The 26,500-nt window shown below is 36.7% G+C and overlaps 1 protein-coding gene across 1 annotated transcript in view; it reads right to left on the reverse strand.

Annotated features, from left to right (window-relative positions):
• Window positions 1-26,500, reverse strand: part of rgs3a (regulator of G protein signaling 3a) — a 140,193-nt gene that overhangs the window by 30,115 nt on the left and 83,578 nt on the right. Inside the window, exon 19 of the mRNA XM_037692167.1 lies at window positions 3,095-4,048. Coding sequence (XP_037548095.1) covers window positions 3,095-4,048 — 954 coding nt within the window. The remainder of the gene's footprint in view (window positions 1-3,094; window positions 4,049-26,500) is intronic.

Below are 26,500 nucleotides of genomic sequence, written 5' to 3' on the forward strand. Positions count from 1 at the left end.
TATATATATATATATATATATATATATATATGCATGTGTATACATTTATATACATGTGTATGTATATGCATGTATTTACATGTGTATATATGCATGTATTTACATGTATACATATGCATGTATATACATGTATACATATGCATGTATATACATGTATATGTATATATGCATGTATATACATGTATATGTATATATATATATATACATGTATATGTATATATATGCATGTATATGCATGTATATGCATGTATATATATGCATGTATATGTATATATATGCATGTGTGTATATATATATATATATATATATATGCATGTATATATATATATATATATATATATATTCCAAAGTAATAGTGTTGAACTCATATAGACCAGTTTTTATTTCCTAATAAGTTTTTAGTTTTTTTTTTTGCTGTCAGCAGATTTTAACTAACACTACTCAATATATGCATGTTTTAAATTAAACATTTTAAGACAATTTTCTATTAATCTGGGGCAGTGATCGCTTTGATGATTAGCAAAGATGAGTTTCTTAGTTAACAGGAATTTTTTTATGACTGCTCTCTCTCTGGATTTCCTTATAGCAAAGATGAACCACCAAGTAAAAAAACAGAAAGCGAAAGGAAAATGTTGGGAGTGGAAAAAAATGTCAGGAGCAGAGATAGAGCAGAATAAAGATCAAGTAAACAGTGACTGGCAGAAGGAGAAAGAGGTGAAACGAAGAGCTTCAGCTAGCAAAGTGGTGCAAAACACAAGCAATGGGCACGTTGGAGAATTCATTGAAAAGCTGTGGATTCTGCTGTTACTGGGTTTTTATGCAAAAGCTTAAAAAAAAAAAAAAAGTAACTTTAAAATAGTTTGTATCTTATTATTGACCATTGTGGCACAATATGAACAGAAAAGTTTAACATTTATAGAAGTTTGTCAAAAGGTAAAAACAGATGGAAGTGACTGAAATGTGCTTCTAAAACTGAGCTGAGGACATTTACAATTTATTATGCTGTGTATAATCATTTGTGTATCATTAGCAGAATATTTGTGGTTTTGTGTCAAGCTGTTATAGTTATGAAGGGATAAAATGTTTCTCAGATTGTTAAATGTTTGTTCACACATTAAAAAAAAAATCTAAGGACTCTGCATTAGGAATGCAGCTGTTTGTCATTTAGTGATAAACTCTACATTCTTAAAAGCAAAGTTGTTAAACCTTTTTTTTAAACTGTTTCCCTTCAACGAGACAAGTTCTGATGTAAAAATAAAGCAACTAATTATAATTGGATTTTGCTCCGTTGCAAACAAAACCAACGGGTTTCAAAGCTTTGATGGTATAATTAAATACATTTATAGTGTGTGCACGTTGGAGCATAAATCAATGCAATGGTGGTCTCATAAAAGTTCTGTTGTTCAGGGATAACACACAAACAGACTTCTCATTGTTTTGAATTGTTGCAAGAGTTACAAATTTGGGAGATGGTGGGGGGAGGGGGGGTGTTGCAGATTATTCTAAATAATGGAAACAAACGCCTCAAAGGAAATGTGTCCATGACGCCAATAGGTAGTAAAATTACCCTAGAATCTGCCAAGACAAACAGGCTCCAGCTCCGTCTGCTGCATTCCTGCGCTGCACTGTGCACACACACTGCCATTTAAGGCTGTCGAGTGTGCTGACAGACTTGTGGAAGGAGAGGCAGATAAAAAGGAGTTGCACTTCTGATTTTCAGTGATGATAAAGTGTGCACTTGATTACTTCTGTCTCTCGGCTGTCATTAAGTCTGCCAGAACCCAGCAGGCTTCTAAAACAACTGTCTTTTTCTTTAATTCTCCACACATCCCCACTTTTATCAAGTGTGTTTGTCTGCAGGGGTGCAGGTACAGGAGATCTTGTCGGAGTTGATCGTTTGTTTGCTTTCCTGTAAATGTGTGGCAAGAAGTTTTGCATTAAAATGAGCACAGTGTAAAGGGTTTTTAACATTTATTTTCTCAATGTTTGCCAAAGAGAAGCAGAGCTGATTATGATGCATGCTTCCCTCTGCTGGACATTCACAACTCCTACTGACACTAAAATGCAGCACAAACCTTTAAAAATGGACGTCAAAAGGCACACCTTGAAGACTACATTCACTTTAGATTAAACTTCTTGTATCTTCTTTGTTATTTGGTCACATTTTTACATTTCTTACAGTAAACTGGTACTGCATGCACAATATACACAATGGGTAAAACATTGTTCGAACATCTGACACTAATTTTATAACCATTTTGATTCTGCTGTCACTGCACATATTAATATGAACACTAGCTACTATAAAAATGCATTATTCTTGTAATTTCATGTCTCTTTCTGTTTGTATAAAACATTATCTAAGTTGTGCTACATTCAAAATGAACATAATTTGTTTTATTAACACTTTAAACAATGTTTCCATGTACATCATGCAAAGTTTTAAAAGTAATGTCTTAACTGTGTCACATTTAGAACTTAAAAATGTATATTTGCAGTAAAAGTTGGTCATATGTGAATCCATCATATAACATTCTTCTAATATTACATGAACATATGTTTCATTTCAGCTGCAGCATTCAAATAAAAACAAATACGGCGAAGTGTCGTTTGTAAAATGAATTTTTTACGGAAACATTTCGAGTAACATCCACTAAGATGATAATTTACATACCTCCTGATGGTCAAAAACAGTTGCAAGAAAATTTAGTCATTAACTTTATGAGAACAATAACAATATCATTCTGGTACGCAGTCATTTTGTAATAAAAACCTACTATTACTGCAAAATGTGTGCCCTATAGATACTTACCTTTACATTTTTTGGGTTCTATAGAAGAATCTTGTGTACTTTCTCTTTGTTACCACTTGATGTCATCCTTTTTACACAAACCAGAAGATGGATGCAACAAGCGGGTAAAGAGAGCTTGAGCAATCCTCATGCAATAGTTACAAAGATGTTCAAATAGGAAAATAAATATTAAAATAATGAATGTTTTGGGAACTATTACAGACCAAATAGCATCACTATGTGATATTTGCTTCTTGTTTTGTTGTCTGGGTCAGTTAAATGTGAAAATTGTAGGTTGCTTACCTTCCTCCCAGAGAAGAGCATGCACAGTTGATGCATGGAGCCTCCATTCTTCATCAGCTCTTTCTTCAGAGTTTTGGGTGATGGAAGCGTCCAGCCCCCCTTTTGGTGCACCCCACCAGACTCCAGGCAGTTGATGGCATTGTCAGAGGTGAAGCAGGGCATACGGGGGTCCTGCAGCAGGCTGCCTTCACTGTGCGTACGCCGGCGGAGAGAGTTCTGCACACTGAGCCTCCCTCCTCCATGTTTCTCACATGTGGCGCCCTCCACCATGCTACGGCGTTTGCTGTCACTTCGCTGCAAGTATGCATCGTCGCTGTCGTCATCCTCCTCCTCCTCCTGAGATTCCTCCTCTTCATCCTCATCATACTCCTCCTCATCAGTGTTGGGCGAGGAGAGGGCATCGGCGCTAAAGGAGCGATCGAGACGCAGCTCAGGAATGACGAATGAGGAGGAGGAGGAGGAAGGGGGAGCATTAGTGTCAGGGGGCTCGGAGACATTGTCCTCATCTGTGTTCGACACTACCAGGTTTAAGTTGACCTCTTCTTCATTCCGATCTTCATCCCCCTCCTCACTCCTTGTGCTCCTTTTGCTGCTCCCCTCGTCTTCATCCTCTTTCTTGTCTTCTTCATCCTTGCTCTCCTTCCAGATGTCCATCTCCTGCCCTTCTATACTCTTTGAATCCTCTCCTTCTGTGGAAGGAGGGGGTGTGGGGGGCACCTTATGCCGCTCCGTGGAGCCCAGAAACCCTCCAAGGGGGGTATAGACTTCATCCAAGGGGGTGAGTGGCTCTGAGGGGTGAGGACTTAGAGTTGGAGGTTCTGACGGGCTGGAGGGATAGAGACTACTGTCCTCACCCTCCGTGCTGTTCGTGGGCATGTGGAGGCCTATGCTCTCTCGGCCTCTTTCCACTCCACCCAGCTCACAAGAAGAGGCATCCACCTTAGGCTCCAACATCTAGAAAAAGCACATGAGAAAGACAATAAAAGATACAAGATGGTCAAATTTGTTTGGACATTAAATAAACGGGTAGTATATACTTTATACACTGTACTGTATATACTGTATACACTATACTGTATATACTGTATATACTGTATATACTGCAACAGGCTAAACTGAGGTTCATTTTGCTGCCTTGAGCAAATTAGCTTATTGCAACCAGTCTATTCTGCATTATTGAATTTGGTTATGAAATATGCCTGTCATGAACTGGGATCTGGGAATTGAAGTATGCAACAACAACGTTTGTTGAAAAGGTCACAATGTCAGTTTAAATGATGATGGTCCTGCTAGGCTCAAGAGAGTGATGGTGTTATGAAGCTTACCACAGCCTTAATGCTCCATATGAAGGAGACAAAAATCCCAAATACAACCATGGCTTTATGAGGAGAATAAAAACAAATCTGATTTGATCTCTCTGAAATTTAAGTCTAATATTAAATTCCTTGTATAACTTTTAATTTTTTTTTATTCCCAACCTTTCTCACCTTCATATCATGATATTTTGGGGTGAAAAGACGTTAAATAAAAACTCTGTATATTGGACCCAGTTGGCTTCATACTGTTCAGCTGTGCTGTTCAGCTCACTGGTGCCCAGAACTGCTGTGCTCCGTAGAGTTTGCTGCAGTGAGTCAGTCAAACTAAACTAATAATGAGACTTAAGGGACTGTGGGATGAGGGAGCAAGCCAAAACTTTTACAGAAATTGATTAAAAAAAAAAGAAAAAAGGATTTTGCTGTAGGAACCAGTCATTCTCCATCCACTCTCTCATCTCCTCCCTAATGAGTTTCTTGACAAATTGCTGTACTTTCTCCCAAGCTCACAGGACCACATAAATATATAGCACCCCACTTCTTCAAGTTTACTTTCTATTAACATGTTGGCAGCCCAAAGCCCATCTTTTTCATCTGCTACGGACAGTCTATCTGTATCACCTTCTTCCCAAACTGTAGGTTTGCAATGTTTCTTTAGCCTCCTCCAGCTCAGAGTCAACCTCATGGAGCTCTATGTGGGTAGATCATTACAAATTCATTTTGAGTGGGCAAGCATCAAATCAAATCGGCAGGATTTTCTTTTAAATCAGACTAAAAGTTGCAACGGCTTGAAAGAAAAAGTCAGGATGATTTAAGACAAACATATATACAGTGATTATACTTGATCTAATGATGCTGCAGAGGTTTTAGGCTCAAATATTTGTAATGAACTCATAACAGTGTCATGGTTCTAATACAACGTGGATTAACTAAGAATTTCAGGCATTTTTTGTATTTTGGAAAGTTCAAAACTCTAATCCTGTGTACTGAACTTTGCAGAGTTGCTATAACTTTATTTTGTTGAGTTTGGAGGCTTTTTGGCTCTACATCTGAGTTTCTTTCAGCAGACAACATAAGGCTGCAGTGCCTCATTAAAAATGGTTCACTTCAGAACATCCAGAACCTGGAAACACTAGAAATGAAAGAATGGATGTGACAAGAATGCATAAGATATAGATAAAAAAAAAAACATTAGTCATCAACATCAAGCTAGTGTATCACTCCAGGAAGTCACCAGTGGGTTAAAAATAAGATGGAGACCATCCATCCATCATCTTTGTTTTGGTCTCATCTGTCCAATTGGATCATTGCTCCACAAACTGTGTAATTTTTTTTGCAAACCTATGTATGCTCTTCTGTCGGGGTGTTTTAGAACACAAAATGTACTTTGTGCTTTCTTTAGGGAATCCTTTCAACCAAGTGATTTTTATTTAGTCTATTTCTAGGTGTAGCATAATAAACTTTATCGTGAAAGGGTTTAATATGACAAGACTTCTGTAGACTCTAAAATGGAGCTCCTAGTTTCATTTTCCCTCAGTTTCTTTGAGGATTACATTCTTAGCTATTATTTGAACTTCCTGAAATGTGTATTTATGGAAAATGAAAACAGTCCAGGATGCTTTGAAAATGGCCGTGTAATCCCGATCAACAGTCGTTCCTCTGAAAATATCAATGACGTCTCTCATCTTAAAACTAGGGATGCACGATATTGGATTTTTGGCCAGTATTCGATATGCCGATATTTTAAAACATATTTGGCCGATAATTGATACCAATATCAATTTTTTCCCCTAGACCTATGGTACTTACAGAGACTACATAACTTTCTCTGCTGTGGAATTAAAATACATTATTCTGCACGATCTTTGTCAGTTTGACCTGCTACCAAATGCAGATGCCAAAAATTAGGTTGAAAATGATGTAACGCTTCAACTTGGGTTATGTTTAATCTCATATTTATTCATGGCATTTACTCTCTCTAACACAACAACACAATGACAACACTCAAACAGTGTAAATTTGTAAATTTTCACAAATCTAAACTCAATGGCGCGCATGACGTCATAACATTGTGCTGGCGCTGCAGACACCTTGTCAATGGGTTGTCATACAAAAACACTGCCTTTAATATATATACACTGTATCTATATCTATATATCTATATACATAGACAGACAGACAGAGCACCTTTTGTATTGATGAGTTATTTTGATGGAATGGCCAATGTCCATTATTTAACTTTCTTGCTAATATCGGCCGATACGATACCATACCGATAATATCGTGCATCCCCACTTAAAACCTTTACATATGGTATGGTATGGTATGAAGTTTATTCATTTTAAAAAAGTACAAAACAATTCCATAACAATATATAAAAAGATACAAAAAAATTTAAAATGAAAGGCAGCAGAAAGAAGAAAAAATCTTATTTTATCTGCCCCTTTTTTCAAACAATTATTTCAGACATATTAATTTTCAAGTAACAGAACAAAATGAATAACTTTCTAATTTTTCTAATTCTAATACAAAACACACACTAAGCTACTTCATATATACTTTTTTAACAATCTAGATTTGATCTTTTTCTTAAATGTACACATTGACTTGACATTTTTTACATCACTCTCTAGACCATTCCACAATCCAACTCCTTGGATTGAGGTAGACCTTCCCTTCAGACTAGTTCTGAATTTTGGTTTGACAAATATCTCTATCCCCTTAAGATTATAACAACTTTGTCTTTTAACAAAATTTCTTTGGATATTTAATGGTAATGTGTTATTTTGAGCCCTATACATAACTGATAAAATACTATAATCTACCAAATCATGGAACTTCAATAACTTCAGTTGATAAAATAATGTGCTTGATGGGTGACAGTAATGCTTTCTGGTGATGATTCTTACAGCTCTTTTCTGTAAAATAAAAATAGGTTTTGTAAAAGTTTTACACGCTTTCCCCCAAACATCAATGCAATAGATTAAATGTGGAACAATGATTGTGTTATACAACATGTACAGAGCTTTATCATTTAATAATTCCCTGACTTTGTATAGTACTGCAATAGATTTAGATATTTTTGTTCTTACAGAATTTATGTGATTTTTCCATGTTAGCTGTTCATCAATGATTACACCCAAAAATTTCATCTCATTAACTCTACAAATCTCAACACCCTCAATTTTAAATGGATCATCAACAGTTCTCTTTTTGTTACTAAATATCATGTATTTAGTTTTATCTAAATTTAATGATAATTTATTAATTTTAAACCAAGTTTGTATTTTATCAAATTCTGTCTTCATCAGTTCCAACATCCGTTTTACATCTTTACCCAAACAAAAAAATGTGGTGTCATCTGCAAAAAGGACACATTTGAGGAGTCCTGATACATTCACTAAGTCATTCACATATAAAATAAATAACTTTGGTCCAAGTACAGAGCCTTGAGGAACTCCACAAGTGATATTGCACAAGTCAGATCTTACACCATTTATTTGTACAAACTGTTTCCTATCTTTTAAATAGCTAGATACCCAGTGTAATGCTGGTCCTCTTATACCATATTTATTTAATTTTTCAAGGAGAATAGTGTGGTATTTACGAGATGTTTTCATACTTATTGATGAATAATCAAGAGGCTTGACGAACAGTTGGTTGCTATAATCAAAGTCTTATGGAAGCAGTAATGGTGTAGTATACTTTGTTGTTGTTTTTTTACTTCTTTTTGGCTCAGACATTATTAAATTATTGATGAAACTGAGTTAAATAACATTTTGTTGTTTGATGAAGTTTTTTCTTTTCTGACCTTAAGACCAAGTTATTATGTCCTGACATATAAAAAATGTGACAATGAAACAGGGGTGGTGATATATTTTTTCTCTGAGTGTAAAATGTGAGTGTAAATATAATTTTAAAAAGCCCCAGGCAAGTTTTTAAATATCAGCTCTACCCTTTTCACTCTGCTATGAGTCTTGTGAAGGGCCTCATTGTGCAGGCCATGTTAACTCATGATGATGAGCTGCAGTCACAAGACGCTCTGCTTTAATTGGAAAGAATGCTGCCTCTGCTCAGGCAGCAATCGGGATATTTCACAGGCTATTTGCGTACTTTTGGAGTTCAAATTAGTTTCCCCCAGATACCACTGCCTTGGTATTTCTCTTTAAACTTTTGACCTCAGCAAAAAGCCATTTGACTTTAATTTAAGATCAACGAGGAATATATCTTCAAACTAATATCCTCTGTCATAAACAGTGCATCACAATGTGTATGTCAAAAACAGAAATCAATTTATTCTGCTTGTATTTCTTAATGCAAGGCCTAAAAGCAAAAGCAAGACTAATGTCTTTAATATTTGTGATGTTCTGGGATAAACATTTATAGAAATAATCTTTGTCATGTGTGTGACATTTGGTGCTGATTTTGACATGGATGCTGGATTAACCAACCTGCATAATATTTGATCCCTCATATGAAATATTCACCAAAAGTTTATAAGAATAATTTAAAAAAAAGCTTTAAATGATCCTGACGGGTATTTTTAGCTAATTTTTTTAAATGTGATCTTCATGGATTTGGTAAAAAGGATTAGAATATCTGGGTTAATTATGTTTTGCTTCTTGCAGATGACGTGGTTCTTTATCAGACTATCACCTCAGACATAAGTAGGTATAAGCAGCCCAAGTCATTTGCAGCAAAAAGCAGGCAGGCGTACTCTGACTCCGGTTCCATTTAATTTTTCAGGTTGCCTTATCATCTGAGAAAAAGGTTTTCATCATACAATGTGTGTTGAAGAGACAAGTAGGAGATTTTCTTTGAACGCCAAACCTGCATTTTTCAAACGCACCGTTTTAATTTTTCATCTCAGAAAGCCTGCGCCCAACGTTGCTCACTGTGGTTAAAGTGATTTATTATTTTTGCCACTGTGAGTCTTCTAAACACAAGAGCTTGACTGATTTAAAAAAAGCTAAGTTCGACAAATTACAGGTGTATTTATGGATGTCGGTGATGCAGTTTGATTCTCTGGTGTAATATACCAGAATCAGACCTTAAAGCCCATTTCACCCCATATTTAATGTTTTTATCAACATATAAATTGTTTAAAGTAAGCCTGAGTCAAATTCATTGTTGGGATTTAGAGCAGTTAAACCAACTTTAACATTTTTTATGTAAAAATGAATCAGTAAAATTATACAACCAAAACATATTAAGTGAGTAGATAATTTTAGTAGTTACATAGTAGTAGTTAGTAAATAGTAGTTTTAGACATTTTTTATTTAGTATGAACCTCTGACAAGTTGACCTAATTTTAAGCGTTAGTTTCAAATTTAGATAACATCTCTCCTCAAAGCTAAAAGTTATTTTTACATCATACATTTACTCCAATAATATTACTGGTTATCTTCATCCATTCCAACACTGTTGCTATAATTTCACACTGTTGTTATTATCCACAAACTGTCAATAAATGTTACATGCATGGTGGCTTTAACGTAAACCGGTTTTTGTGTGTTCAGTTCATGAGGGGGGTTTTGGCATGGTAAGAACTACCATTATTTTAATCAGGGTTGATCCATGTTTATTATTTTAATTTCTGACCTCTCCTTAATATAGGGTACATACTTATTCTATATCTTTATTGGCACTAATGAAAATTTGCATAAAGTGACATTATTTTTTTGAAGCACTAGGATGACTGGCAGAAGTCGGAGTTAATAAAAACCCGTCATCATAAAAAATAAAAGGTGGTTTTAATGGTGCTGGTTCATCTCCAGGTATAATTTAACCTTGCAAATTCCATTTGAAGCACCTTCATCTTCTCTGTTTCACTTTCCCCCAACATCTGGTTCCAAACCGGTTCCATTTAGGCCCAACTTCACCAAGCAGGACTGGGATGAAGATAAGTTCATGGTTTGGTCTGGTCCTTTCCAGACTTCAAATGATCCAAATAAAACCTCAGGATTGACTTTTAGTCAAACCTAGACCAGTTCCTCTTTTGTTCAGCTCTAGTCAGTTTTTATAACCAAGTATTCACTGAGCAGAAGCTTGAGGATACAGGAACTGCCTGAAGGTGATCCAGACCTCTCCTATTGTACATTTAATCCTTCCTGTGATTCAACTTTAATGGTTCAAAGCAGTGATACAAACAAGACTTCAAGGCTTCTCCGTGTTGTTCAGGGTGGAAATGTACTTTCATTAAAGCAACTATTGACTTGAGAGAAAGGAAACGTACGTTTTTGCTCCCAAGGGTTCACATCAGAAAGTCTGTCAGTATTTAATTGGGTTATTTTGGATAGTCGTGATAGTTTCCATATGTTGATTTGGCCACTGAAACATTTGAAAATGTCATGAGACATTCTTATCTTGCCATCATGCGGGATTCAGCCCCGAGCAGCTTCCACGTCTCCCTGCTCTGCGAACACAAACCCCTCTCTGTTGAAGTTATCGTTTGAGACACAATGGAGTCACCTGTCCTGTCACATACATGTGTTCCCTCTCACATTCCCTGCAGAGTACGCACACAAGCAAACACAAACAACTCTGAGCAGCGTCATAAAAACTCAATTCAAACACAATGATCTCTTTTTTTTTTTTTATCCAAGGATGTAAACAACCAATCAACAAACTTTTCTATGTTTTCCTAATATAAAATACACTTTTTTGTACTCATCAGGTTTGCTTAAAAACTGTAAATAAGTAGAAGTAAGCTAATCTGAAATTAGTGGGGTGTGCCAGTAGTGCTTTTGCTTCTGCGCTCGCTGCACGTGTACAATGTGTGTTCTCAAACACATCTCAGAGTCACCAGTGAATCACCAGAGTATATTTTCCGTTCCTGTTGCCGCAATTAAGCAAGGAAACAAAAGCAGCTCTAAAAAGGCAGAGAGAGGCAGATGTCGGGCGAGAGACTGAATGGATGAAGGTGACAAAGTGGATAAGACGAGCAGAAGGGAGGAGGCAAGTCAGTGAATGGCAGCGCCGCAGAAATGAGATGAGATAGATGGAAAAGAGAAAGGGTTAATTATAAATATAGGCCCACTCAAAAAATTCAGTAACATTAAAAATAATAAAAATAAAAACCATAGTTCTGTTTAAATGAGCTTTGTGGTGATTTATTAAATAATGCATATTTGTTATGAATTGTTTTTATTGCTTGTGGGGTGAAGGCAGACATTAAAGTCGTTGTCTATGGAAAGCCATTTCATTCAAAATTAAATAAATAGTGTTATTTAAATAAATAAAATAGTGTTATGTAACGACCCGCCCCACAGAGAAAACCCCGCCCCCTCATTTGAATTTAAGAACATGAAATAAAGAGAGCTTAAAATGTAAAATGGGATTAAAAAATAAAAGCCCCTGAAATATGTAAAGTAGCTTTACAAAATAAAAGTGTCACAAAATGAAACTCCATTATTAAATAAATAAATTGAATAAATCTTGAAATAAATACAAACAAATATTGAAATAAATAAAACATTAATCTTGGGGAAAAAATTAAACTAATTATTTAAATGTTTTATTTCATGGGAACATTTATTTATTTAATGGAATATTTATTAATAGTTATGAAATAACACTATTTATTTATTCATTTAATTTTGAATGAAATGGTTCTCCATAGTGTTCATGTGTTTGTTACCAACATATCTCATGAACCACTGGATGAATTTCATGAAATATTCACAAAGTACGGTAATCATAATACGTTCATCTACAGCTGACCACCTTTAGGAGTCAACCTGGCGGTCGTTTAAGAGTCCATGAATAAGCAGATGTGGATGCTTTTAATTTTCAAAAATTAATCAATTTGGTTATGTTTAATCAAAATGGGTTTAGGTCTAAAATTTAAATACATAAAAATTAGGTGAAGTGGGAAACATAGCTAAAAACAACAAGAACAATAAACAATGGAGAAAAAAATGTGACAGTTCTGAAGTTTAGATAAAAAGTCATGAAAGCTCTAGTTTACATGCAGATATGTCTCCTTCGTTGTTGCTGAAAACAAATACTAAGACAATGTTATTTTTAAAGCTAAAAGGATCACGGAGTTAAAAAAAAAAAAAAAAAAAAAAAAAAGCTTTAACATTATTTCCTGCATTCTGTCACCCGAGGATAATCATGTGACCTCATATGTCCCGTTGTTACCACGGCAACAAACGACCCATCCCAGAGGAGCAGCTGTGGTGTGCATTCTCCAAAAGCTAAAGGTGCACCTATGAACTCTGTCACCACGGCTTCCCCACAAACCTTTCTGCCTCTCAGTTACCAAGCGTCATCTTTCATCTTTACCTCCTTTCTTCTCTCCTTTGTTTTATTCCCGCCATCGTTTTTAAGTAAGACGCTAAATCAGAGTGGACTTTTTTCAACTTCGTCTAATATTTTCAAGTGACAGACTAATGCATCCAACGTTATGTTTGCTAAATTCATCCCTACAATCCATCTCAATAAAATATCTTAGACGTGCTGTGAACGTTGTTGCTCACTTACACACAAGAAGGCATAATTTATATTGTTCTGTTCCACTCCATCAATATCGCTCTCTGAGTTTAGCTGGATGGTGGAGTGATATACAAGTACAGGGTTTTCTCTGTTCAATACCTTCCTTTACTCACTGAGTCATCTCATTGATTTCCTCAAAAGCTGTGCAAGAGTTAGATAAGTTTAAAGGACACATCCTGTTGACATAGCCCAGAGGGTAAACACAAAACACGGCGATTAAAAAGGTAGAACAAAGTTACCGGTAATCTATTTTTCGTCAGTTACCATTCTTCATTGAGCTACGTTTTTTGTTTTTTTTTTAGAAAAGTTGCCAAACTTTTGTTTACAGCTTATAAATTAGGAATAATTAATGGGGATGTGGAGTGAGTGTACTTTTTTCTTTTTTTTTAACTTTATGAGTCACGCTCTATCAGTGATGCATCTTCTGTATTTTTAAACGGAGACGCTCAATCCATGCTGAGTCATCAAATGTAAATATAGCATGATTTTGCAGCACTATAAATACATTTCAGTTTGATGTTTTTGGTAACTTTAAAAAAATAATAGAAACACTTTGATGCAGTTTGAGAAAAGCTAAATTTACTTAATTTTTTTTCTCCGCTTTCTTATTAAAAAAGTTACTTGAAACACATATTACATGTTTTTTTGTTCTCTTAAGGACCTTTCTCTGAGAAATTATTCTCTTGACCTCATTTCAAGTTTTCCACCATTATTTATGTTACCTGCTTTTAATCGGCTTTATCAGAATCAGAATGCCTTTATTGTCATTATACGCAGTACAGTGAAATTAAGAGCCACTCCTTTTTCCAGTGCAAAAACACGCCTTAAGAAAACACACACTAAACACACACTAAAAATATAAAAAATGTAACGCAATATAGATATAATAATGATAGTAAAAAATACAAGTATTTCACAATTATACTGAGCAATTATACTTTACTGAGCATCTTGGTGAGGACAGTCAACTAGGTTTGTTTTTTTAACTAGAAATAAGCAAGCTAATGTATAAGGAGCCATATTGGCAAGACATGACCATTAAAATATATTTAGAGCCATATACCCATCCCTTCTTATAGCAAAAAATTAATTGCAATCATAATCCATCCAAAAGGTTTTGTCACTGATGGCTTCCTGTTGTGTCACACTTTCGTTTCCAATCAACAGCATCTGTTTTCAGATTCTTTTCCAAGAAAATCTAATTTTAATTGGCAGCTGCTTTTACATGTGTTCATCTCCTGACTCTCCTGCATCAGGCCAGGTGTTTCCAACATGATGCAACCCTGCTGCAAGTGAGCTATTATTGCAACTCAATACTGTGGGTTAACCTGACAGCATCTGGCTATTTCACAATACGAAGCTGTCCTCCACACAACGGAGTAAAATTAACAGAATATGAAACTTTATAGCTAGTTACCTATAAGTAAAACTAAATGTGATGGATAGGTTCCTACGTGGTTTTAAATTTTTTTTTTTACATGCATTTCCTAACATTGTTGCTTGTACATCCACAGCACATGAATTTAAAACGTCTAAAAACAAAATTAAGTTGAAAAAAAAATAAAAAGTTGACAATATAAAACACCTTTTACACGAGAAGTAAGAAGAACGATGAAGATGGGGGTTGACTGACTGCAGAGCACCTGTGCACACACCCTTCCAGTGTCCCATAAGCTTGAAGCAAGAAAATATTGAAATGGAAAAACTGGTGTGGAGTACTTGGAAGATACTTTCAGAGGAAAATTGTCATTAGCAACTCCTTGGGGATGTGATGCTGCTGTTATCTGCCTCGAGAGTGATAGCTAACTTGTTTGTGAACATAATTTTCCACTAAATATAGCCATACTTAAGTTGTTTATTTGCCTTAAGTGAAATCATATGTTCCTGTCTAGGTCACCGGTTGTTACATAAACTCACACATTCCTCCAATCACGTGTCCAACATGGAGGAGTTGTGTCTGACGCTGTTATCTTATATGATAATAATCCAGATATATGCCGATTACTAGACATTAGGTTTGTGGGCCTTCAGGAGTGCATGCTTGCACTAGCTAAATATACATTAGTCTTGATTTGACATCAAGAACAATCTTGGACCTAAGATTTAGGGGGCCATTATCACTTTGTGTAGTACCAAAATCTTTCTAAATAGCCTGACCGTATAGATGATCAATCTCTAAATGGCCTGATTATATGCACTGCAATGCACCATACTCTTTAGGCCTCGATTTCAGAGACCAGTGAAAATAAATGGTTATCAGAAAACGTGATCAGACCCAAAGGGAAGAGGAAACCAGAGCATGAAAAGGGGAGCACGAGGAAGGAAGGAGCATAAAATGTGTTCTAGATCCAGGAGGTGAGCACTGCAACGCCGATCCCACTAAAATTGGTCATGAGAAATTAGGATCAAAATACCATAACCTTGGGGAAAATATTACATTTTTAGTATAACTAGTAAATATATATATTTGGGAAAACAAAAGTGGACTTGCGACCCGTCCAGGGTGTACCCCGCCCCTCGCACAGTGATTGCTGGACATGGGCACCAGCGACCCCCGTGACCCAAAATGGAAGAAGCGGGTAAAGATAATGGATGGATGGAAAACAAAAGTTTAAAATCATGTTAACCTGGGAGATTTTACACACAACGGTGGCCAAACACATCAACAAATTTCAAGTTTATTCTCTTGAATTACAAATATCCCTGTTTTATATGACACTGCAGGAGCACCAGTATTACAATGCCACATAGAAAAAAAAACCTCGTCCAACCTAGTCTACTACAGTATTAGCAGTTACTACTGTTAATAATTCAGCTCAAATATTGAATAAATTAAGTATTAGTAGCAATCACAGATGTGTTTGTGTTTTGGTCATATTTAGACATTTAGGAGAAAGGACAGATTCAGTGAATTAGTTTACTTACTGATACCGGTATATAGAAAATGGTGCAAATTGAATAAAATTGTAATTGAAAACCATCAACTAATACCTGGTAATCTTTCTTTTTTCCTTTTCTTGTTCTGAAATGGGAACACTTGTTGTGTATCTTCAGTTTATCTCCTTCCTGTGTTAAAATTTAGCGCACGTAAATAAAAGTTTGGCCTGAATTTGGAAGTAGTTATGCCAAATACTTTTAAATGAACTCTACGTACAAACTTTACTGTACAGTGAACATATCTGGGGAACTGAGTCCAGACAACGTCAGCTGTTATTCTCCGGCCTTGTTGTCACACAACAGATAGTCTATGTCAGATGCACTGTCAACAAGAAAATAACCCAAAGATGAAAGGTAATGTGGCACCCGAGTAGAGAGTAAAATGACTTGACATGATACAAACACTGTGTCTGTCACGGTCATGGTTTATTATTTAAGAATAGAAATCCACATTGTTTGCTAATCCTGAAAATAATTAGATGATTTTGGAATTAAAAGCAAACATTTATTGCATAATCTCTTGATTTAGACAATTTGTTTGTAACTTTACAACCAAAAAAAAAAAAAAAAATTGTTTTTTAAGTTAAGTTTTTGTTTTGTTGCAAAATAATACTTAAAATATATTTTAAAAACATTCATATAAAAATGTTTCTACCAAACAATATGTAATAAAAGATCATCTGCTCCTCAGCAGTTGAAAGGAGAAAAAACAATTTTGAATAATTAAAATCAGATAACGCGTTACATCATATGGTGGTAATTTTACAAAAACAACGTCTTAAATTACAGAAACTGTCATTAAACCTCGTTTTCAGCAGCAACCTGAAGTAATGATCTTTGTAAGACTTTTGGCTACTTCTTGTTACTTCTGTTGATCATAGTTTAATGACCAGTATCATTTATAGCAGGACCCAATGTTGTCCAAAGCTCAGCTGATGGTGGACTTTTATTTAGTTGTAGATCACAAGGTAAGTGTTGACTCGTTGATTGTGAGGAGCTCAGGTCATGTTTCTGCAAAGCCAGCAGAAAGCTCCAATAATGCTATTTTTTCCACTCTGCTTCATAATTTCGCTTGAGTTTTTGTTCAGTTAACAATTACAGTTTATAATGTCATGCCTTGCTGTTCAACTAAGGTTCTATTTCTATTTAAGATTTTGTAAATTTAGTTTTTTTTAGCATGCTATTGTCCCAAATCTCTGGATCCTAAATAGGACATGCCTTCCTTTTCCCATGACTGTACCTTTACTTGTCATGAATCCTTCAGATTCGACTTGTTTTAACACTGGGGTTCAGATCTTTATCATATAGACTTGTATTAGCAGCTAGAATCCACTCAGTGTCTATTTTATCTTTACAATTAAGCAGCCTCATATGGAAAACCAGGCTAACTAGTGCATCTATTACACATTTTGCTAAGACTGGGAAGGAACTCATCTATTTTTTGCATTGAGAAACACATTGCAATGCCCTTTGTAAGAATTAAAGAAACCAGGCACTGTCCGTGACAACCAGAGAGGACGGAAAAGATGGGGTTGGTTTGCAAAGCCATTACTGATAGAAGCTGAATATGTCATTGACGTAACTTGCCCCATGACGCCAGACAGCTGAAGACAGTGTGACCACTGAGGACTGGAAAGGGCCTTCACAGAAACAGGAAGAGATGCGTGTGCGTACATTTATGGAAGCATAAATCACTTTTAACAGTCACATTGTGAGGACCTTTCTCTTCCAAGCGGCGACAAGAAGCATAAGTCGTTACATGTAAATAAAAAGATGGGGTTAAAGAGCAGATTTTGGCTGACACTGGGATACATCACCAGGAAATGAATGTAGTTCATGTCCTCCACAGTGATGTTTGTGTATTTGCATATACTTACTTACATCTCTCTATTTATTTTTCCTTTCTATCTTTCCTTGGGTGCAGTAAAGTGCCTGAGTGACAAACAACGAGGTGTAAAATGCGTGGCACAGTTTCCAGGTTTATAACACGCATCTCATTTATTCATGTTGGACCCTTTAAAGCAGCTGATAAATAATAATCCTGTTGTGTTTTTCTTTTCAATGCATGTGTGCACGTCATGGGATGGATGGTTTGCTCATGGACAAGGAAGAAGAGATTTTTCTTTAGTGACACTAGATCTTTCTCAAAATTTCTAGATGTATTGTAACTGTAACTGGAATACATATAAAACATTTACTTAACTTATTGATCATAACGCTGGCTCTCACCAATGCACATTGCATACCCTGTATCTAAACCTCCATGTCTTTTTTTTCCTTCTGTTAGAAGAGAATTACCCCACAATTCACCTAATGAGGAAAAGCAAAAAGCAATTTTCTCAGCGTGCTTCCTGTTGTTTTTTTCCCTGTGGTCCATCAGTTTGCCTCTTCTCTTGTTTGTATCACTTTCAGCTTGGCTCTAACATGGTTTAGAGCATGTGCATTTAATGGCTATCCTCTAATGTCCTTCTTTCTCTCAGACTCTACGTTTTCACACTACAACTCGCCTGGCGTTGTCGTGTCAGTGGCACACGGCCAAACCAAGTTTCACTGCGATTTAAAAAAAAAAAAAAAACTAAATAAAGATTTTTCTGACCAGAAACGCTGACAATCATTTTTGTTTATAGCAAGGGATGTGATGATAAAAGGAAGGTGTTAAAGCTGTCCAAGGACAGGTGGAGTGAAACAAGATGTGAATAAAAGCTCAAACACAAAGACATAAAAGGAGGTTTTATTAAACCACAACAAACCAAAGCAAGTAAAAGTAAAGTCTCTTGTTTTAAAAGCAAAACAATGACATACACTTTCATATGGGCCTGTCATAAAGATGTCCAGTGATAAATGTGCTTTTATTGCTTTTTCCTATCTTTCCTCTCATCTCTTGGTCTTCTGTCTTTCTTTCCTCAGTCTCTCATCAAACCACTTCTTGCCTCATGCTTCACAAAATTCACAGGAACACAAAAAAATCTGCATAAATTCTCTAAAATATTATTCCTCCTCCATAAAATCCATTTGTATAAAAACGCACCAGTGATTACTCAGAAAATACAATTCCTGCCATGAACAGATAAAATTCGTCATGTTAGTAGACAAATCCTACCTGGCAAGAAGAAGACGTTCTAAGTTATAATCCAGCAAAGAGAGAGAGAGAGGCCGTCCATATATCCCTATTAAAGTGGCCTACTTCCGCTGTCAAACTGGTGTGAGTGTTTGTGGCTGGCCAGCTGAGCTGGTGTGTGTCAGTCCGTCAGTGCGGGCTAGGCCAATTGAACTGTGCAGATCTTCGGAAAGAGATGAAAGAAAGAGAGAGAGAAAGAATGCCCAAGAGACAGAGTGGGTAGACTCCCAAGCTACACAAACAAGTAAGAAGGAAACAAGAGAAGAGAGAGAGAGAAGGGGAGGAGACAGAGCTAAATAGAAGAGGCTAACGAGCAATGAGAGGAGAGAGAAACGTGGCGTGAATGTCCACTGAAAACACTAACTGCTCCGTAATGCCCTCGTGATTGCACGTGCCTCTGCAAATATTGTTTGACATATGTGCGCACATATTGCGTCCATTTGTGCCTTCACAACACCCCCTCCCCTCCGTTTCTTTGCAAAGACATTAAAGCACTACAGTATGGTCCCACAGGATGCAGAGAAAACACAATGGACACATAACCACGGTAAACGCACGCAAACATAAGTAGTAAAACACACATGCATGGAGTGGCATGAGTATCATGACTGAAACAGGATCCTTGTCATGTAAAAACTTCTTAAGGAATTATTCCATTTCTGTGCAGTGAGCTCAGAAGCCAATCTAAAACGAGGCTGTGTGAATGCAATTGTTTGACAACACTTTTCGAGATTCTCCTACTCAAAAAGTTTATGTATTTAAATGTAAAAAAAAGTCCTCAGAATTCTTTACATAAACATTGCAGAATTTTTATTACCTTGCAAATCTCAAGTAAAACCTAAAAATACAAAATGCCACAAAAATGGCAATTAAACACTATCTTTTGTAACTGTTTACACAAATGCATAAGTAAATGTTTCTATCGTATAAACAAATGTTTATTGGTATCTGTCTGCAACAGTTTTACCATCAAGGAGACTGAAAGACTGGGTCTAATCTTTGTCATGTCAGCGTTAAGGCAAACAAAGAGCCAACAGCTCCAACACAGACAAATACAGTCATGACTTCAGACTGTCCCGTATACATTTCTAAGACTAAGCTCGAGCGGCAGCAGCACTCTGTGGTGTGTACCCATTGCTGAAACAGCAAAGCATAAGAATACACCCAAACATTGGCAGTTCCTTGAATGTCCTCTAAAAGTTTGCCAGTGGTGTATTCTACGCGGTACGTGGGTATACTAAGTATACCCACAAGAAAAGCTCAAGAATTTCAGTATGCCCACTTAAAAGTGTCCACTGATACATGGCATATCATTAGGCATGTGTCACTGATACGTTAAACAGCAGTTAAACACTTCTGTAACAATCTATCTGTATGCATCGCTTGTTTATTACATGCGTTTATCCATCATTGTATAATTCTGTACTTACTACTTAATACTTGAACATGTTTTGCTTTGATACTGTTTTATGAATCCTATAACATAGTTTTAATACAAAGCCAATTGTTGTACAAAGTTTGTTGTGCATTTATTCCAATATAAGCATCAGAGAAATTTGGAAATGATCAATATGCTTAAAAATCAAAATAAATTGATGATTATATTGTATTAACCAGTGTACTTTGGTTTCTAAACATAGTATACCCACTTAAAAGTGCCCAATGATACATGACATATCATTAGGCATGTGTCATTGGTATAACCACTACAAAAATGTAGACTACACCTCTGGCTTGCCTCCAACAAAGAGTCTGTCAACAGAAACAGAACAGTGACATGTTGATAGGGAACATTGCAATTTTACAAAACAGTAAGAGATTAATGAACTCTTGAACCTGACCATAAATCTGGTTTCTTGATAGTTGTAAATGTAACTGTTTTTTTCATCCATCTATCCATTATCTTTACCTGCTTCTTCCTTTTTCGGCCACTTAGATTACAGATCCCACATATATTTCTGCACTGGTTCAGTTTGCAGAATACATGTTAACGTCATCACAATGGTGATTTATCTCGCTAATATCCTCGTCGTACCTTGTCAATAAAATAAAAGCAGGGTATGTTTTATTACTGCTGCGATTACAGTCTGGTACGTCAATTGCATTACAGATGTTTCTCATTTTAATGAAGTTTTTAAGTTTGTTTTTTAAGTTGAACACACAGTGTGTAGTCATTGAATCAATGGTATTTCCATCACATGGTATTCAACAATCATAGTAACTGCTCTGGGAACTAAATGTTGGTGAGAAGTAAGAAATCTAACATTTTATACTTGAAGAGAAACTGCAGAACTCCTGGTAAGCCCTCCCACTTTCAGGTGATGATGGAGGAGGAAGAGAGGAACGTGTTAACAGAAGAGGAGGAAGATCTGATATTTCTGTTGTTAACCGAGTACCTTTAATTTGCACATTTGTCATAAGGACATCACCTCCATTTCTGACAGACGGTGCACAATAACGAGCAAACATAGAAAATGTGTTTCTACGCTGCTGGACAGCACAGCCACGAAAGGCCACCGGTGTCTCTGTGCTGTTTCCTCCATGCACAAAAATTGTGTCACTTCCTTCCACAAGTTCTTCGACTATTTACTTCAGCAGAGGAGCTGAAGTGAAATAAAGGCAGCACAGTTCTCTGCTCTCTGCAGTTTATCTGCTCTTCTGCATAAACCGGACTACAAATTTCAGACCAATCACCCGATACTTGAGGCATTCACCAGCAAGAAGTAGTTCTGGAAGGAGTTTGAGAGCAGCAGTTGTAATCAGCCTTTAGGCCTCAGGTACTACTCTTACCTTAAGTGAAGTAAAATAACCACTTCACTTTGACTGAAGGTGACTGCAACCTCAGAGGTGTTTGCTGACAAAACACTATAAAATACCACAGTGCAGTAATCCCTTGCTACTTCGAGGTTTGACTTCTGCGGACTCGCTCTATGGCGTTTTGTGGACGTACAGTCCATAATATTGGACAAAAAAATTGTACAAGACACATAATTGTAGAGTATACAGTAATGTCACTGTACTCATGTGGTTGTGAAAAAGTTAATGACAAAAAATAATAATAATTTGGACAGGCGCCACCATTTTGTAGTTTTTTTTCTCCACTTTTAAGACTAATCTTAAGACTTTCCTTTTTGCAAAATCCTATAGTTAGGGTCGGCTTGGGTTTCCCAAGCTATCCCTTATGCTGCTATAGGTTTAGACTGCTGGAGGACAAACTGACCACATTTCTTCACTCTGCTACTGTTTTTACTTACTCTGCTCAACCTGTTTTGTATTTATAATTATTTTTTCTATCCTTAACATGTGTTTTTGTCTTTCAGGTACACCTGCACATACATCGTATATCTGGACCTACCATTCTGTGTTCGTTTCTCTCCTTCATGTCCTCTCAAACCAGCCAGTCAAAGCAGATGGCCTTTTGTCCTGAGAATGGTTCTGCTGGAGGTTTCTTCCTTTTAAAAAGTTTTTCCTTTCCACTGTTGCCACTGTGCTTGCTCAGGATGGGAAACTGCAACAAAGCCAAGCTTCAACCTGTCTGCTGCTTCTTTAGAGAACTTTACTAACTGGCTTTTCTATGTATGTGAATGTTCCTGTAAAGTGCCCTGAGACAAATTTGCTGTGATTTTGGTGCTATACAAATAAACTGAATGTAATTTAATTGAATTTCTTTCAGCCTCCACTGTACTGTAATCGCCACTCATAAGGACTACATTGCCCTTAAGTCAATGCTGTGGTGCCTCCAGCCGCTGTTTTCTGTCAAACAGCATTTTTGAAAAGTGAAGTCAAGACAGCTGAACCGGCCTTTCAAACGTAAAATTTAATTCCTGTCACATGGCACAATTTTTTTAAAGAAAATTCAACTTTACAAAGATTCACAAGAAAGTGTAAATCATGTCAGGACATTAAGAAACAAAGCATTGCACTTAGTAACCCGGGCGCTGATTGGATCAGTAACTGTCAGCTCTGTTGTTCCGGACGCTGATTGGCTGTTACCATGTTTACTTGCGCTCTTTTTCAACTGGACTTTAACCATGTTATGGCTCCTAAATGTTCTGTACGTTCATAAGTTTCTGGCACCGAACCGAAACACCAGTGGTAGACACTGATAATATTAGAAAAAGTGGAGCTTCTGGACAAACTTAAAGATGGCCATGCTTACACGGATGTTGGTCGCCTTTACGGCACGATTCATTTAGTGCCAGCAAGGGATGGTTCAACAAATTTCTAAAACGATTAGGATTAAAACGTGTTTCTCTGCACGGAGAGGCTGTGTCCACTGGCACAGCAGGAGCGGAGGAGTTTGTCAACACGACATTCAAAGATTTGATCGCCGAGGGGTGGCTACAAGTCTGAACAAGTTCTTAACGTGGACGAAACGGGCCTGTTCTGGAAACGGATGCCTTCTCACACTTTTATTATGAAGGACGAAGCCAAAGCCTCTAGTTTAATCTCATCTTCATCACCTTCATCGTCTTCACTGGACAGCTAATTCTTCAGCCCCATCTCTTCTTCATCTTCTCTGGTGAGTGCCCATTTAAAATTAATATTTTTTAAAAAGGTTTAAGAGTTTAGAAAATTGTTAGGAACATTGCAAGAGTGTGGGAAGGGTTTAAAATGCCTTAATATATATAAATACTAAAATAGACTACTACTACTACTATTAGTACTACTATCCCTACTTTGCGGTCTTGCACTTGTTGCGGAGGAGCTGGGAACCGAATCCCCCCGATAAATGAGGGACTACTGTAATGACTTGAAGCAATTAAGCACCCTAATATTGCCTGTCAAACCAACAATTACATAATATGCCAATGTCAATCAGTGAAATATAAAAAATAAAGTTCTTCCTTCATCAAAGTGGAAAAAACGACATCACCCAGTGGCATGATGTGTCATATTCTGACACATTAATGAAACCCTAGGGGGCTGTATTTCTGACACTTGTCACTTTCTATTTTAATAAGGTTCTTTATTTTGCTTTATGGGTTTTCCGATCAGTGTGCCAGCAAATTTCCAGTAAATTAATTACATCATTTTTATACAGCATACTTACTACAATCCTTCAAGATGGGTTAACAAGTTGCAGAAGTACTGTTGGTTTAAACATAACAGATGGTTTCCATATAATTTATAATTCAGTTCTGATAAAGTGAGGAACATACACAAACAAACAATGGCCCCAAAACAGCTCCCACAGTTTATTGTTCTAATCTTTTATGCAATTTACCTTCACCGTCTCTCAAGCAAACAAAACAACTGTTTTCTCTTGGATTCTGTGCAAAAGGCAACATCTGGCATAACATCACTATCATACTAATACCATCAATATTTTTAGAGCATCTGTTTTTTATGTTTCCCAAAAAGGGAAGTGGCATTTTCAAAAAGAAGGAAGTGGCATGTTGTTGCTCTAATTTATGGCCAAAACAGCTATAATGACATCAAACTATCTTCATCTTGTGTATCTTTTTAAAGTAAACAAACAAAACTATAGTACTGAACAGATACTAAAATCACAGTTGTTGCCAATTAATCTGAGTATTTCATCCAATTTAATTTATTTATAACACTAAATAAATGATTTGTATCACAATATTACATCAAATTCTGATTTAAGCCGTGTCATTGCACTAATGGGAAAGAAACATTTTCGTTTAACCTGGTTTCAATCATCAAGATAGGAAAACATTCTGAAAAATGACAGATATAGTATCTTTTTCAGCCTTTCTAGGTTAAAAACTTTGTGTTTCTGCTTCATACTTGCAGACACTCAAGTAGAACTTGCTGTTCCATCTCTTTGCACTCGACGTATGCAGGGACATCAAAACCACAGGCACCCCTACTTAAAAATATGCAACTATAACAGAGGGATTTTGCTCAGCACACAAATATAGTTTGTAAAAATACATAAATAAATGTGTTGTCTTTATTGGGGTCATCAAAGCATATGCAAAAAATCAGGAGGGATAAAGGAAGACAGGCATCCAACACAAACTCTTATAACGGCTTATAAAAATCTATATTTCAGTATTCCTTCCATAAACTGTAGTCGAGTATTTAACTAAACTTTACAATGTGTTCTCATTCATTCTCTCAGAGGAACCGTTTCTCTTCTCATTGTGTCAAAGTAGTTGACATTGAAAAGTAGAACACGTTCTTTTGGTGTCTTGCCCCACTTATTCTGGTCAGCACCCATCACTGACAAAATCCTCCGAATCCTCTAAAGGTCCTGCGAGGATCATTTCATCTAGTATGAGACAGTTCAATGGTACCTAATGCAAAAAAAGAGAGAAATAAACTAAAAACTGGAATCTGATCAAGCGTATACAAGTTGTTTCAATTTTTGAATACAACAACTAATAGAATAAAAACAAAAAGCAAAATGTTTCTGATCGACGACGAGTACCCTAATCAACCAAAAAGGGAATTAGAGCAGAGCTATTTGTCTTTTCAAATAAAATAAAACAACACAAAGGGACGGAAATCTCTGCCAACTAATCTCACAAAAAATAATTTAAAAAAATGCTGTCCTGGTTTCACCTGGGACAGATTTTTCACAGCAGCTGGGACTGCAGCAAAGAAAACTGGCTTTTTACAACCTCAGTGAACAAAGTCACTATTAACAATCCAAAATAAACCAAATGCACACATAATTAATCTTGTAAATCATCTTCACAGCATAGAAAACACAAGTCTCCACAAGTCTCAGAAAGATTTTTTAGTCTGACCATCATTGACACAAAAATATTTCATATATTACCTTAGACACCGGCATCTGGACTCACAGTGGTCCTGCTTGTTTAATGAGGGTATATGAGTGTGTTGCTATTATTGTGGGTCCGAGTGTGCGACAAAAACGGCCCCATTCATCCACCAAAACTGTCGAGAGCAGAACAAGCGCACCACAAGTAGGCAGACACCACTCCGTTCTGTTCTCCTGCACGTTTTTGAAGGATGTGTCGGCGCTGCTTTTCTCCTCTTTGTCCTGTTTCTTAGTGTTGCCGCTGCAGCTCCAGCTCCTGCCCCAGCTCGGTGGCAACGTGCATGCCAACCCGTGTGCGAAAGACAGCGAGAGGGAATAGGTGGGCGGAGGGAGGAGGAGGGGGGTAAAAAGGGATTTGGTGACTCGGGGTGAGACAGATGGAATCAGGGGGAGAGACAGAGTTGTGAATGTGAACGGAAGAGCTGTGAAAATGTGATGGATTAAAAGTGTGTGTGTATATGTGTGCTTGGGGTGGGGGGTGGGGGGGGGATAAAATGTAACCAACTCTCTGTAGACCAAAGCAGTCAGTCCTCCACTCCCTCCCTCTTTATGCCTTTCTACCTCTTCCCCTCTTTCTTCCCCAACTTGCTATTTTTAGAACTTGCTCTGCTGCAAATTGAAGCCTCAATTTAAAACCTATAAAGGAGCAGGATAGGACGGGCCACATCTTTCTTTCACGCCTTATGAGACACACACACACAAACCTGGTCCGTTAAACTGACCATATGTCTGCTTTAGACCTGAAGCGAGTCATGTAAGCTATTCATCAGGCGTTATCT

The sequence above is a fragment of the Nematolebias whitei genome, chromosome 18 (genome assembly GCF_014905685.2).
Source record: "Nematolebias whitei isolate Nwh7 chromosome 18, NemWhi1, whole genome shotgun sequence".
Lineage (NCBI taxonomy): Eukaryota > Metazoa > Chordata > Actinopteri > Cyprinodontiformes > Rivulidae > Nematolebias > Nematolebias whitei.